Source organism: the organism of the source record quoted next, unplaced genomic scaffold (assembly GCF_019419815.1).
Source record: "Pyrus x bretschneideri cultivar Hongxiangsu unplaced genomic scaffold, Pyrus_bretschneideri_v1 Contig19, whole genome shotgun sequence".
In the NCBI taxonomy this organism is placed as follows: domain Eukaryota; kingdom Viridiplantae; phylum Streptophyta; class Magnoliopsida; order Rosales; family Rosaceae; genus Pyrus; species Pyrus x bretschneideri.
This window is the reverse complement of record NW_025999490.1, coordinates 1,585,001-1,600,043: the sequence shown is the minus strand read 5'-3', so window position 1 is coordinate 1,600,043 and position 15,043 is coordinate 1,585,001. Positions and strand designations below refer to the sequence as shown.

At 36.6% G+C, this 15,043-nt stretch overlaps 1 protein-coding gene and 1 pseudogene across 1 annotated transcript; one reads left to right on the top strand and one right to left on the bottom strand.

Annotated features, from left to right (window-relative positions):
• Positions 1 to 3,694: 3,694 nt before the first annotated feature.
• On the bottom strand, positions 3,695 to 11,691 carry LOC103952317 (zinc finger CCCH domain-containing protein 5-like). Its single transcript, XM_048582832.1, is given in 12 exon segments — positions 3,695 to 4,915; positions 4,917 to 5,325; positions 6,034 to 6,251; positions 6,473 to 6,547; positions 6,928 to 7,044; positions 7,206 to 7,298; positions 9,194 to 9,352; positions 9,519 to 9,653; positions 9,777 to 9,823; positions 9,826 to 9,922; positions 10,634 to 10,659; positions 10,662 to 11,691. Coding segments are annotated over 12 exon segments (2,376 nt in total). The 5' UTR covers positions 11,032 to 11,691; the 3' UTR covers positions 3,695 to 4,285.
• A 965-nt stretch (positions 11,692 to 12,656) lies between these two features.
• Positions 12,657 to 13,712, top strand: LOC108867602 (annotated as a pseudogene).
• Positions 13,713 to 15,043: the final 1,331 nt, after the last annotated feature.

The following is a 15,043-nucleotide window of genomic DNA, read 5'->3' as shown; positions in this document are numbered from 1 at the left end:
TGTCAACTTATCATTAGAAGGACCAAAAAAGAAGAGGAAGTTGACGCCTAAAGAAGGGGAGAATAGGCTCAAATGTGAAGTAAATTTTAGCATGACGGTCACCGTTATGTGATATTACAAATGCATATAATGCACATACCTATTTTATTGAATTGTATACCTTAAGTCAATGATATATCAACTCAATCGTTTATCTATGTTTTATTTTTAATGAAATTTATGATCAAACCGACCAACCAAGTTCATCATGTCAAGGGATGCTCCTAATAAGCGAGCTCATATCAAGTAGTAGCATTACGTGTGAATCTGACGATAAATTTAAAGAATTCCACTTATATATGTGTGAGAAATGATTTCCTCACATCTATTTTTTTTATTTACACACTCTTATTTATATTTTTGCTTATGTCGGCTAAATAAAATCTGTATAAATATAAAGTTTTTTTGTTATCCATCCTCCAATTTTCATCCCCTTCTATGGAAAAGCATCCATTGGGATGGAGCGAAAGGGAGAGGGAGATAAATGTGAAGATGGGGACAAATGGCTGCCAATCCAGTCAACGTTTCATGTGGCATCAGCTCCAACTCCAACTTTGCCTCCGGCCACCGATTTGCGTTAATTTTTTATTTTTTTAAATACGTAAAAGAATTATGAAAATTAAAAAAACATGAAAAATAAATAAACAAATTTTTCTTTCCTTTTCGTATTAGTATTTAGGTCGGTCCTAATTCCTTTTTCAAGTAGGATTTCCTTATTCCACTCCCCCACCGTCATTTCTTTGTTACTATATATTAATATTGATCTTTCAATATTGTTACAGAAACAATTAGTGTACATATATATACATATACATATACATATACATAAGTTACTATCACAATCAATCGATGAAATCATGTATCATGTTAAAATATCATGTTAAAATTTCGCAAGATCAATCCTGTATGCCACACATATGGCATGTTGAAAAATTATTATTATATTTTTTTTGAACAATTGATATTATCTACATTAAGGGTAGGGGGTGAGTTTAGCCTCATAATGTGCTAGCACTAATATGGTTTAAATTCGCTTTGACGAGAATCGGACATAAGACCTCTCACTAGACCGTAGTACTAAGTAGCAAAAAAAAAAAAAAAAAAGTTAACTGTTATAAAATCACATAGAAAATTTATGAAATCAATTATGCAATAAAGTAGACAGTTAGTTGCATTGCATGGTCATAATCAACTAATTTTGGATAAATCATGTAATTTAAGGTATGTGTAGAGGTATAGATAAATTAATTTTCATTTCGAGGGAATTAGAATGCCGGAAAAGGATCATCGCCGGACTCCTTTTCTGGGGATCCGTTTATCGTATATCGTGATCATGGCCGTTCATCGTATATTGTGCGGTCAATTTTCGTTAAGTATTATTTATATTTAATTTTAAATTTTAAATTTCAAATAATTTTTTATTGCACAATGTACGATGAATGAACATGATCACGGAATCCCTAGGAAAAGGATCCGGTGCTAAGGTGAGAGTTTGAATAAATCATATAATTTAAGTGATTCTTTGTTGTGTGAAAGATATTGGGCTAGTTTGATTCCTAGGATTGAATTTGGTTGGTTATGACTGAACCGGGTTGAATAACTCGTATAATTTAAGGGATTCTTTGTTGTGTGAAAGACATTGGGTTAGTTTGGTGTCTGGAATTGAATTTGGATGGTTAGGATTGAACCAGGTGGTGGGATTCCTTTTCTAGTTAATGAGGAATATTAAAAAAACATGTTTCTTGCATCACAAGTTTCTTTATTTTATATTTTTCAAAGCTCGAACTCAGTACACAAAAATGTATGTGGCATTGAACTGCTAAACATGTGGAATCAATGACCTTATAACCTATATGTTTTTCATGTTTTTTTTTTTCCCCGAATTTAAACTGGTTTGTTGGAGGTCCCGTGACCTTAAACATACAAGTGTGAGGAAACACATTTTCAATTTGAGTCAATAAAGCTAAGGTCCGGTAGCCTTGTGGATCTGCCTAGTTGAGATTCTAGTTAAGCACTTATTAGTAATGTGGAAGCTGCCCATCTTGTCTTGATGGAGTGTAAGCCACCAAACATTAAGCTCCCGAAAGGTAATAAGTAGGGATGGGTTTGGTATGGTTGTTGTGCCAAACTTTGTATTGATTACTGTACAAAATTTTTGGTTTGGTAAAATCCGCTATCATTACCATGCCAAACTTTCAGTATGCCAAATAGTTCAGTTGACATGATATGGTAATGGTAATTGTCATTTTGTTAAACATATATATTTATAGCATGTTAAACATAATTATGGAATGGTAAATGACAACATCGTCTTGTTAATTTGAAGACATGTTTATGGCGCATGGCAATGGTGAACCCAATTAGTTTTTACTTACAACATCTATATCACACCTACTTCTTCCATATTACAAGAAGGTTCATAAACCCAATTAAACTATAAAACAAAACCAATTACAAACTCAATTAACAAAGATGGATGAGTGTGGAGTTGACAGCGGAATAAGAAAGTGTCAAAGAGAGAACCTGAGTTACTAAAGAGTTTTCTTTTCTCTCCCTTTTTTCATTCATGAGTTAGGTCAAGTGGCGATCAAGCCAAACAAATATTATAAATAATATTACAATATATATATACAGTACATTTCGGTAATGCCGTGGTAAGGATATTGAATACCAAAATCGTACCATAAAATTTTGGTTCGATACAATACCGAGCCATTATTAATTGACACAAAATCGGTATGGTATAGTTAGTAATTCGGTTGGCACAATAATTTGATTATAAAATCCAACCATAGTAATAAATGTACATTATAACTAAAAACATCAATAAAGCTGTCGGTTCTGTTGGGAATGTGTGAAGCCATTGTTTCGGACGCAACCTTAGCCAGAGAGGGCTACCACCCCATAGGGGTTGAAGTTTACTTGGTTTGCTTCTAGTGACAGAGGCTATAAGTGTTTCAATAGGAATTCAACTGGTCTCTTGTCTAACAGATTTTAAATTTACTTAAACTTGTTGAGAGTTGTGTCAACTCGCACAATTTTCATTTGAGTAACACAATATATAAAGGGAAACATAAAAAATAAAAGAGCTTATCGGTAAATAAGAAAGTTTTTGATGATGGTGAAGAGGTAAGAATTTTAAAGAAGTTTATAACATTCTAGTTGTATTCAATTAGAATTTGATTTTAAAGAATTTGAAAAAGATGAGGAATAAGAGGGAATTTGAGAGATTTCGCAGTGTATTTTAAGCATTCACAAATCTCACCTCTTCCCATGAGATTTCGAAGGAGTTGAATCAAAATTTTACCTAGAATCTCCACAAATCAATTAAACTCCATAAAAATCCATTAAAATCTCTCAAATTCCTAATTAAATACACCCTGTAGTTTTATTTTTCTTTTTTTATTGATCTTATTTTCTTAATTTTTTTTTTTTTTTTGGCTCCATCGTATTTTCTTCCTTGGAGACTTGGAGTGGCTTCTTTATACTTCACATTAGTTCACACGTCTATACGTGGAAAAGTAAATCTAAATAATCACAAGTAATAGTCTTGGTGCCTTTGTTTCATATAAACTAGGTCGAAAGTTAGAGCAACTTATACAGACAGGTTCACTTGCTCTATGCATACGTCCTTGTCTAATAACGCACTACCACGTTAGTGGATAAGTTCTTCCACCTAGAATGTATTATTGAACGAAACACCATATTAGTAAACTCGTTCTTTCTTGTAAGAAAAAGTTGTCTAATTTTAATGCACATATCCTCACAATATAATAAGAAGAGGGTTTCACAACTGACTGATAACGAGAACACGGTTTCACAGCCTACATATATGCAAACAGGCTAAATTTGTAATAAGTTACATTCTTCCTTGTGAACAGACTTCTAACAACTTTTAGAGATGAATCTCAAGGGGCTAACCTATTGCTTTTATGATTACTTCGTCCAATGACATCGTTTGTGATCACGAGATCTATGACCTGCATAGTGCCTCTTGTGTTTCCTTCCAGATTCTTTGTCACCATCGGATGAATCTGTGGCATCATGCAAGCCACTCGAGTGTCTCCTGTGGCTTGATTGGCTGCTACCCTGCCTGTGGTCTGTTATCACTGTTAAGCTTGCCATCCTTGTTTCTAGATTTTCCATGTTCGGAATGAGTTACCCTGTAGTAGTAGAGTTCCGAATCAAAATCACTTGATTCATCTCTTCCTTTAGATGGACCTGGCCTGCCAGAATCGCCACTCTCTCAACTTCCAGCCTTTCTTTTACAAGTATGGCATATCTCATTCTCAACAGAACTATTTTCGGGTTCCCAGCGATCCTCTTTCTCCGTGAGTACATCAGAGTTGCATCTTATATCATCTAGACCCACACTGCTGGACTCATGGCTTCCACGTGATTTCAAATTTTCAACTAGAGAATCAGCTTCCCTCATCTCTACGCTCAAATTATCACGCCTATGTTTCAAATCTAGTGTTGGGACTTTATCATCATCTGAAATATATGACACTTCATCCAAGCGTTTTGATCGTTTCCCAGCATGACTAGGGGGCCTTTCTGCATCGTTTTCTAACAGATCATCACTTAAGTCAGTACTACAGGACCTGGTGGTTCTTTCCCTGTGATTTGAGAATTTACAAGCTTTGCTGGAGTGTGACGAGGGTCCCATGCTTTTCCTCCTACTGTGATGTTCATCACCTTTCATGTTGCTGTCTGATCGCTCTGCATCAGTGTCACGAGCTCTGTTCTTGATGTCCTTATGATCACCCCGACATCTCACTTTCCTCTTTTGCCCAGAATGTCTACCATTGTCATGGTGTGCAGCAACTTTGTCTCTGTCCCTATCTGACCAGTCCCAATTCACTTCATGATTTTTTGTTCTCCTGATCCCTATATTCATCCGGGGATTCTACTTTCTGCTGTTGGCTTGAGCTTTTCCTGGTACCATGATGTGCTATTCTGTTCCGTTGCGACAAATCCCCATCAGATTCAGTTTCATAGGTTTTGTTCTTATGGTCCCTGTTTTGCTGTCTTGAGCTACGCCTAGTATGTCCACGGTGTCCATCTCTATCTATTTCCCTCTCCACCAATTCTCCATCAGATTCAGTATCCCACTTTCTGCTCCTCCTAGGGTTGTAGTCTCTTAAGTTCTTGCTCTCTTCACATAGATCCTCATCACCTGTACGCTTCTGACGGCATGTTCCCTCTAGAACATAATTTTCATTGTCATATCTTCTACCAGAATCACTGTCCCTCCCTCTAGACCTAGATCTTTGTAAGCCGTACCTGCCATGAATCTGGAAACTATGAGAACCTATCTATAAACTAAAACAGAAGAAAAATGCAAGCTAATATAGAAGAGTTGGAAGACACAGACCAAGAAGTTCTACAAATTATTGTACTGTCCATCAGACCAACAAAAATAAGCACTAAATCTAACACCTAACAGTAAACTACGCCCTCATAGAAAATCATAATACATAAAATAATTAAATCAGGAGATGATAGATTATACAAACTTATCCCAAATTAAACGATGGGCACTTCAAGCACCTGGAAAAATTTAGCACAACAAATTAATTCCTGAATGTGGGCAGTTGTAGTGTCACGTTACCATCACCTGCTGCTTCCTACCAAAATTATTTACTTGCCTCAGATGTATAATTGCATATATTGGAACATGATATATATCTTATGGTATTTTTATGTGCTATATAATCCCGGGCATGAAAACAAGACAAAATTACTACAATGCAAACTCTCACATGCATGTTGCTCTCTCTCTTTCTAGCCCCTTTGCATGGAATTTGACATAAATTGGAAGGTTGCAGTTGTAGGGATTGAATGAAAAATCACCCAATCTAATACCATGATAATTTATCCCGGTAGGATGCATGCCAACTATTGTTTTATATTCCAACAGCTACATTAACATACATCTCACAAGTAATTTATACAACACATTCAACAGCTGCTGCTTAAAGTAAAGCATACCTCTCAGAATCTCCCAATGACTTCTTGCTAGAGTTCCTCCGCTGTCCAAAATTTTCTTGTACCATTGGTTTATCATCTGCATCAGAATAACCAAATAAAGCAACCATTTTTCTCGCCCAAAATTTTGGGGGTGGTCTATCACTATCAGCCCATTCATAGTCTCCACCAGGATTGCGGAAACAGTGGATAAAATTGCAAGCTGTACCACGGGAACATGTCTGCAACATTAAACAAGAATGATTATCAATAAGAGAATCCTCAGACTTCAAGGTTAGAATTGACATATTAAAGCCAAAACTTATTTTATTACTCCAAAACAAAATTCTGTAAAATCTTATCAATCTGAAAAGTACAACCAAAAAAAGACAACGGGAAATGAAGGAACTGCCAAGAAAGAGTGGCTCAAAAAGATAACGGGAAATGAAGGAACTGCCAATACCTTGTACCTCGACTTCATATATTCCCCGCATATGGCAACCTTCCATCTGGTCACATTAATAAATTCACAACTTATCTGCCAGAAACAACAACTAGGTCAACAAACCACCCCTCAAGATGGCAGTTCTGAAATATGTCAAGAATGCAGGGAATTAGCATTTATGGGGAAGCGAAATATAATAAGGAGATTCAAGAAAGAAAGGGATATCCCAAAAACGTTTAGTCAAATAGCAAGCAGGGAAGTTAGTTAAACTGATAGCCAGCTACAATTAGAAGCAAATATAAAACTCGTACAGATATCAATTAAATTAAACTTCAAGGTAGGCAAAGATATGACAGAGGTGCTTTTGCATGAAACCACCCAACATGCAAACAAATAATAGAGGTAGAAAAATGGAATTTTTTTCTCATCACACCCCATAAGCCACTTATTCAAATACAAAGAAAGTGCAATACCTGTTTCCCAGCAAAGTAGCGGCCATTGACAGATTGATAAGCAACAACAGCTGAATCCGTTGATTTGTAGTGTATATACACATTTCCCCGCAAGTGGAATGCACCATTTCTGCAAACCTGACACAGATACTCCATGTGTCACTGTCAGATTACCAACCGAAAATTTGTATGGCGCGAATAGGAAAGTAACACGAAGAAGTCTAGAATTTCAGCCCATTGCCCTTATACTTTTGAAAACAGATGAAGTATTTTGGTATCACAAAGAAGCTGTCAGAAACCTTAAAATTTATAATTTCTCCAAACTTCAAGAATTCCGTATGCACATCCTCATAAAATTCTTCATAGCAGCGCTCAACCTCCTCATCAGTATACTGAAAAGAGGGAAGCAATATGAAACCAGAAAAATTATACTCATCAGCATATACTAAAATAGAAAGAGGCAACTGGCCTATCCCAATATTAAATTTTGTCAAGATACAAAACAGGTGAGCCACACATCCTCCGCCAAAACACGGAAACACCAGTGTGTTCAGAAAGGTAATGGCAACTGTTTAAAGATACTAAGAATGACTGTTTTAAAAAATGAACAATATTGCAACTTTGCATTATAAAAACGTGTACTTGACTTGAATATCAACGAAGATGAGTTCAGATTCACTCACTAAAGCACATGTCTCCACCAAATATAATAGAAACAAAATCCATCTGATACCCTAAATAGTTATTTTAAAAGAATTACAGGGACAAAACTAGGGTTGCCTTAATTTGTTTTCAGGTTCTAACTTATAGCATATGTCAACTAAAAAAAAAAAAAAAAACATCGTACATGCAAAGAAATACCTGAAAATAAATGAAGGAAAACATAACACAACATGGTGACACTCAAAGATCAACCCAATACAACAGAATCTTAGAGCAAAACTGTAAACGGAAAATCGGTAACACTATCATCGAAACAAGAAAAGTTTTCCATTTCTAACCAAACATTCTGCATAAAAAAGCTAACTATATGATTTCTACCTATTTTTTTCTCAATGAAAAGAAAGAAATTTAATAAAACAAAACTGTACAATCAGTGAACAAGAAGCACACCGGCAGCCATAAACAAAACGGAATTAACAAAGATGTACGGCAACCACATAGAAAACTATGATTGCCAGTTCATTATAATGCTTACTAATAAAGATCCTATAATACAAAGTCCAAATGAATTATTTACATTCTTCAGATTCTGATTATGGAAAAAATAAGCAATTCACCTTCATAATAGATTCTTTGTTCTTTTCATTTCATTTTCCTTTGACATGTTTAGAGTGAAAGTAGAGTTAACTGCATTCAGATACTTCTAAAAGTTGTAGCCAACCATCACAAACTGTGGGATGTAAGATGTGATATCAGACAGCTTTAACACCTCCCACGACAGATATATTGCCCAACAAACTATGAGTCGTTAAGGAAGAAAACTTGTAGATTACTACAGTAAACTCATGAACTTATGAAACAATTGAACACATAGAAGAAAAAAAAAAAAAAATCTCAATATGGACACAGAAGCATGATATCTCTCACTGGCATAAAATAAAAGAAACATCATGACCAAACACGACTATAACATCCCTTAAAAAATACATATTTTCTTGTAACTCAGCTTTCTTTTAATTGATAAAATGTTATGTTTGTGATTAAAATAAAGGTTACTTCCAAAGCATGAGACCACAAGTGTTGAGAGACATGTCAACACACAATAGGTTAATATAGGTGTAAAGAAGAAATAAATAGGGTAGAAACCTTATGACATAAAGGTAATAAGATTAAGAAAACAAGGGATACATTATGTGGTAACACGTTACTATTGCCAGCAAGGAAGGATACACTATTGGGGTATCTTTGATTCCAAGAACCAACGCGGAAAGCTTGAACCCCCACCAAAGTGGATCTCACAAATGAATCTCTGATCAATCAAGTCAAAGAAGAAGCGTACCATTTCACAAATGAACAGATTATAAAATGAACTAAGCCACATCCCTGAACTAGGACACAACAAATAACAGCTCAAAACAAAAATGATACAACAGTCTATGATGGTAGAAAACAACCACAAACAACAAAGAAAAAATAAAGGTTCATTTGATGCATATGCCTACTTAACATAGTAGGATTAGAAACAATAAACCAAAGGTTTCACAGATTTGGGAAAGATATGAAAACCCCAAAAGTTAGAATTAGGATACAAGAATCACGGGAAGGCATGGCAGCATTAACAGACCTCGAGCCCCTCATCCTGCTCCCAAGCAAGGCCGGGACCATTGTACATGTTCTTGATAAGCAGTGTGGAAGATTTATCAGGACAGAAATGCACTCTGCTACAACGCTGACCAAACCGACAAGCTCCAGTTTTCAAATGGAAAGGGCAATGAGCTTTATCCTGTCAGATATAAAGTACACAACTTAAAGATTATAGATCATTCACTGCTGATCAAAATGGCAGTCAGCTCGTGAAATATAAAAAGTATTATCAGAGATATAAAGACTAAAGAGTTCCCAACACACAAATGGGTAATAAGGGCAATCATGAGATGACAAAGGAACACCTGTTCAGTTCCAAAATGGGGTACTTGTTCAGCAACACTCTCAATCAGCTGCTGTGCTGACATTGATGAACTTTTATAATCAGAAAAAGCTTCAGATTGTGGAGGGAGAGGATTTGACGTAGGCCTATCAGAATCCTGTCAAAACAAATGACAACCTCCACAATTTAAACTCATTGGTTAAACCAAACATGAAACTTATCTGTACGATAATCTATCCTACAATATATCTAAACAAAGTTCCAGATTCATGTTGCACACCTTTCTACTTTCTTGGTCCGTGGTTTTCTTAGGAATCTTGACCCTTTCTTCTTGAGAATTATCTCATTTCCTTGCCAGATAATTTCAGCAGGTCCTTCTTCATAGTCCCACTCATCAACCTCATTACCGTCATTTTCATTTTCGACCTGCCATACATACCGCAAGCAATAATGAAAACCCATTTTTAAGGCAAAATGTATATTTCCTCCCAAACTATTTCCAAACCAAAATAAATTAGAACCATAATGCTAAGAAGGAGTTGATATGCCCTATAAATAGCATTTTAAACTATCCTACTTCAAGCAGACAATGTTTATGCCTTACCCGTCAAATATAGCTGAAGCGCTGACCAAACATTAACAACGTTCATTTCACAAACACTATATTTTTGTTTCCAAATCAAGACCATGCCTCTTACCACAGGCATGAAGCTATCATATCACCTGACAACAGAAGCATCTTGCAACCCATATAGAAGGATCACTACTCCACAAAACGGGCGTACAAATGATGCTACCTTCACTAAACAACTTAACCAAAAAAAAAACAAAAGGAAATCGTACATGTAACAGAATGCAGTTAAAGCACCGGTACGAATAGCATAATTAGAATCCAGAAAGCCAATGACAACTAATATATTCAGCAAGAGGATAATTTATATATTCAGCAATCCTATTCTTCCTGAGCTACATTGCATCACTAAATCAACCAAGTATCTCTGTTTATCGTATTTCGAGCACATTCTCAAACACCAACTGAACAAATAGATCAATGAACTACAAAACTATGCTGCTAATTTCCGTAATCGAAATTCGAAAATTGCAGTCCAAAGAATAAAGGTTGATAAACAAAACAACCTGTTGATTCCGAGACAATTCGTCTTGATTCTTGTTCGTTCTTCCTCCTCTTCTTCTTCGATTTGTTTCTTCCTCTTAACCTCCATGGCTTCGATCCACGCCGTCTCTCGCTCCTCGAAAATCTTCCCTTCTCTTTCCGACCGCTCGGCCTCCTCTTGCTCGATCATCGTAATCTTCGCAAGCTCTAGAGGATCGTTGAGAATGGCGTCATGTTCCTCTCGCTCTTTCAGCGCCATCTCCTTCCTCGTCTGCTTTCTCTTCATCTTCTTCATCGCTTTCCTCTTCTCCTTCCTATTCGTCATCCCTTTCTCCGCTCCCAAAGGCTCCGTTCTGGGCTCAATACCTCCTCCTACTGCTTCTCTTTCTTTTGCCGCTGCTTCAGCCAGCGCCGACTCCATTCTCTACCACTTGGTTTCAGGCCTGAATTTAGAAAAAAAGTTGCTCACCGTGCCCGTCGGACTGCCCAGGCTTCTTATGCCAGGCCTTGCGACGAAAAACCAATTCAGAGCCCAACGGCTCGCTGCTGGGATTCGCCTTCAACGCTGCTACAGACTTCTCCGACTTTCCCTGTTTGGTTCCCTAGAAAGACAAGTAAAACCAACGACGCCTTAGACGACGAAGATCGAGAACTCAATTCGAAATCGTATGAGGTGTGCGCGTTGATCTGCCGTCGAATTGTGGTAAGGCAATGATTGTGGTGGTGGCGAGTAGGTTGGGGAGTGAGATAGAGAAATGGGTTGTGGTGAAGGACTTTAGATTCAAAACTTACAGTTGCTTTCGAGTTTCTGGAGATTAACAGAAAGCGTGTCCTCTCAGAAAATACTGCCGTGGCAATGCAGTGAAAACCAGACTCTGCTGGCTCCTCCCATTGAAGTCATTCGGGCATTTCAGTCCGCTGCGGCATTTGGTTGAACACTTTCGGGGCATTTTGTCTTGATGAAGTTGCCAATTTTTTGGGCACTGTAGAAATTTATTTTCATGCACTCCAATCTCATGTCTCTTGGGTGCGTTGCGTTCCCTTATATGTGTTATGTCTAATATCTTTGGGTGTCTAAAGAAATTTAGAAATTAGATGAAGGGTTCCAAAGAAAATGGGTGTTTAAAAATGCGTTTTGCGTACAGAAATAAACTTTTTTACCTCTTTGGGTAACGACGGATAAATGAACACCCGTTTTTCCGTTTTCGTTTGATTTATAATTGACAATCAAAAATAAAAAATATTGTGTGAAAATCACTCTTTTAATCAAACATTTGATCACACGTGCAGACAATTACTAAATTTATTATAAAAAAAAACGAGTGTATGTTGACCTAAATCTAAAAAGAGGTTTATGTTGTGAAGTAGGATTATCGCGACACAATGTTAAGTGATGTTTCAAATGCATATGTGTTTTTAGTCAGAATATAATGCAAATTGACATTTCATCAAGTTTTTGGTAAGCCTAAAATCATTTATCAAGTCACATTGCACGCTTGTCGACATATGCCAACATCTTTCGAGCAAGCATGTCGACTGAGATCAATAGCTTTTGTGTGACCATGCCGACATATGCTAGTGTATGCCGAGTGTGCCTATCGGCAAATGCACATAGCAAATGCATACAAAAGAATGAGGCTAGCAACTATCTAACCAAGTGTCCATAAAGGTAATTCATCAAGCAGTTGGAGGGCAACTTTTAAGAACTTCTCAAGTTTTAAAAAGTTATCACCCAGCTCTTCTACAAAAGATTTATGAGCTTGAAAGTGTCAGCTGACCCACCTTACTTTAAGATGGATCCGCCCTTGATAGTGTGATAGGACCCACTTTTCTTTGCCAAGTGAGGGGGACCCACTTTAGCTCGAATAACTTACAGACAAGTTTTTATTTTTTATTTTTTATTTTTTTTTATGAAACTTACAAACAAGTTATTGTGCGGTTGGTTGCACTTTGGATTTGGAGTGTTGGACTACTCACCACTTTCCGTTAAAACTCTGTGCGCTAGTTTTCCTTTTCCTACTAGTGTTCGATCCAACTTCCTCGTTCATGCAGGATTCCAAGGCATCATCAACCGGAAGTGATTCGAAAAAGTATGCATTGTCAGGTTGGAATCTAAATAACTTCCCACGTCTGCCTGGTTCTGCACTGTGTTTTGAAGCAAGCGATATCTCGGGAGTTCTAGTCCCGTGGCTCTATGTTGGGATGTGCTTTTCTTCATTTTGTTGGGTATGTCATTCCACTATGATGGTCGAAAAACGGCCCTCCACATCTTTTATTCCTTTTGTTTTTTGAAAAAGCTTAATATTTTGGTTTACTGTTTTGCTTATTTGGACTTCTTTTTTGTGGTTCGTAACAGCATGTTGAGGACCACCACCTCTATTCGCTAAATTATCTGCACTGGGGTGACCCAAAAGTATGGTATGGAGTCTCTGGAAGCCATGCAATGGATTTGGAACGTACAATGAGAGCGTATTGGCCTGATCTGTTCGAGGAACAACCTGATTTACTCAATGAACTGGTAAGAAGATTTTTATTCACATGCTGACATTTAAAGTTTTTGTTATGATTACCTCAGGCACTGAGATCACATATTCCATCTTTGTTCAGGTCACTCAGCTATCTCCTACAGTTTTAAAGTCTGAAGGAGTACCTGTGCATCGAGCCGTCCAGCACTCTGGGGAGTTTGTTCTTACCCTCCCGCGGGCATACCATTCTGGATTTAATTGTGGCTTCAACTGTGCTGAGGCAATGAACGTGGCCGCTGTTGATTGGTTAGAACATGGGCAAAATGCAGTTGAGCTCTAAAGTGAGCAGTGTCGCAAGACAGCAATTTCACATGACAAATTGCTACTGGGATCAGCTCGGGAAGCTGTATAGGCGCTCTGGGAAAAATCAGTTTTTGGAAAGAAAAATAAAAGAAATATGAGCTGGCAAAGTGATTGTGGCAAAGATGGTCTACTCACCAGAGCAGTTAAGACACGAGTGCGAATGGAGAAAGAAAGACTAGATCATCTTCTAATTTGTATGAAGTTGAAAAAGATGGAAAGAGACTTTGATTTGAATAATGAGAGAGAATGTTTTTCTTGCTTCTACGACTTACAAAAAAGGGGAAAAAAAAAAAAAAAGAAAAGGATTTTACATGAAAAAATGGGTACATTTTACATAAAAATGGTACTTACAAAAAAAGGGGATACATTTTACATATATAAAGTAGTACATTTGTAACGAAATATTGGTACATTATAAAAAAATTATGAGTACAAATAAAAGGTAAAAAAAATTATGAGTACAAATAAAAGTTTAAAAAATAAGGGACAAAAAGAAATTAATACATGGGTACAAATTAAAAATTAAAAGAAAATTGGTACAATTTAAAATTTAAAACAAACTATAAATAGAAATATATGATAAAAAGTTTAGCCATGAACATAAATATACTAAATGTAATGTTTCTAACCCTAAATAAATGACGTTTATTAAAACCCAAGGACCTTGAAAAATTTGAAAATGAATAAGGTTTTAATCAATGGAGTATAAAAACTAGGAACGAGAACCTAATTTCTCTCCTAAAATGTCGCATCTAATCTAGTTAATCCTAAAAATGTGGCAGATCAGATTTTAGGTCGGTTGACCTCACCAACTTGAGTTTGTAAAAACCCGCATGCATATAAAGCCACCAACACCGAACTTCTCTTCTAAAAATCTTCATGCATGTATAACTCACACTCTCTCGTTATCGAAAAACCACCAACTTCGCGTCCTCTATCTTCTTTCTTTCCTTCCTAAACCCTAGTCCTAGTCTCGGAGATTATTTTTCGTGCAAGCTCTCGACGCTGCCAAGTCCATCAAGATTTGCTTCGAAGACTGAAAGATGGAAGTGAAGAGGCAAGTTCGGTCTGTTGAAAATCAATGTCAAAGTTAGGCAAGGAAAGTTAGGCAATGTTAGGTATGGTTGAATAAAAATTATTAGGTGCAATTAATGTGTTTTGTGTGGTAATAAATAATCTTAGTTTAATCATTTGGTTTGCTATAAATACCTAAGTTCTCAAGCATTGTAAATCATCCAAGGAAAAACAAAGCCTAGAGCTAAATAAGAAAAGCTTTGCTAATTAGTTTGTTTTGTGAGCTTTCTTTAAGAGTGTGTTCTATTTTCTTCTTCTTGGGATCATTAGAGTTATCTTGGATACTCTTCTTATTCAACAATTGGTATCAGAGCCAAGTCGGTCAGGGATCGTTCTTGGTAGAGCATTGGTTGTAAAGTCTCTTGAAATTCCGAGTATGCTCTGTGGTTGCAGTTTTGACTGATCTTCCACATCAGAAAAGGTTTCTTGAGATTATTGCTGGGGTTATCACAAACCTTGAGAGGGAGCTTCTTTGTGTCGAGAGTAGTGTATTACTCTGCACGGTAATCACTCAAGCTTGTTCGGTGTAGT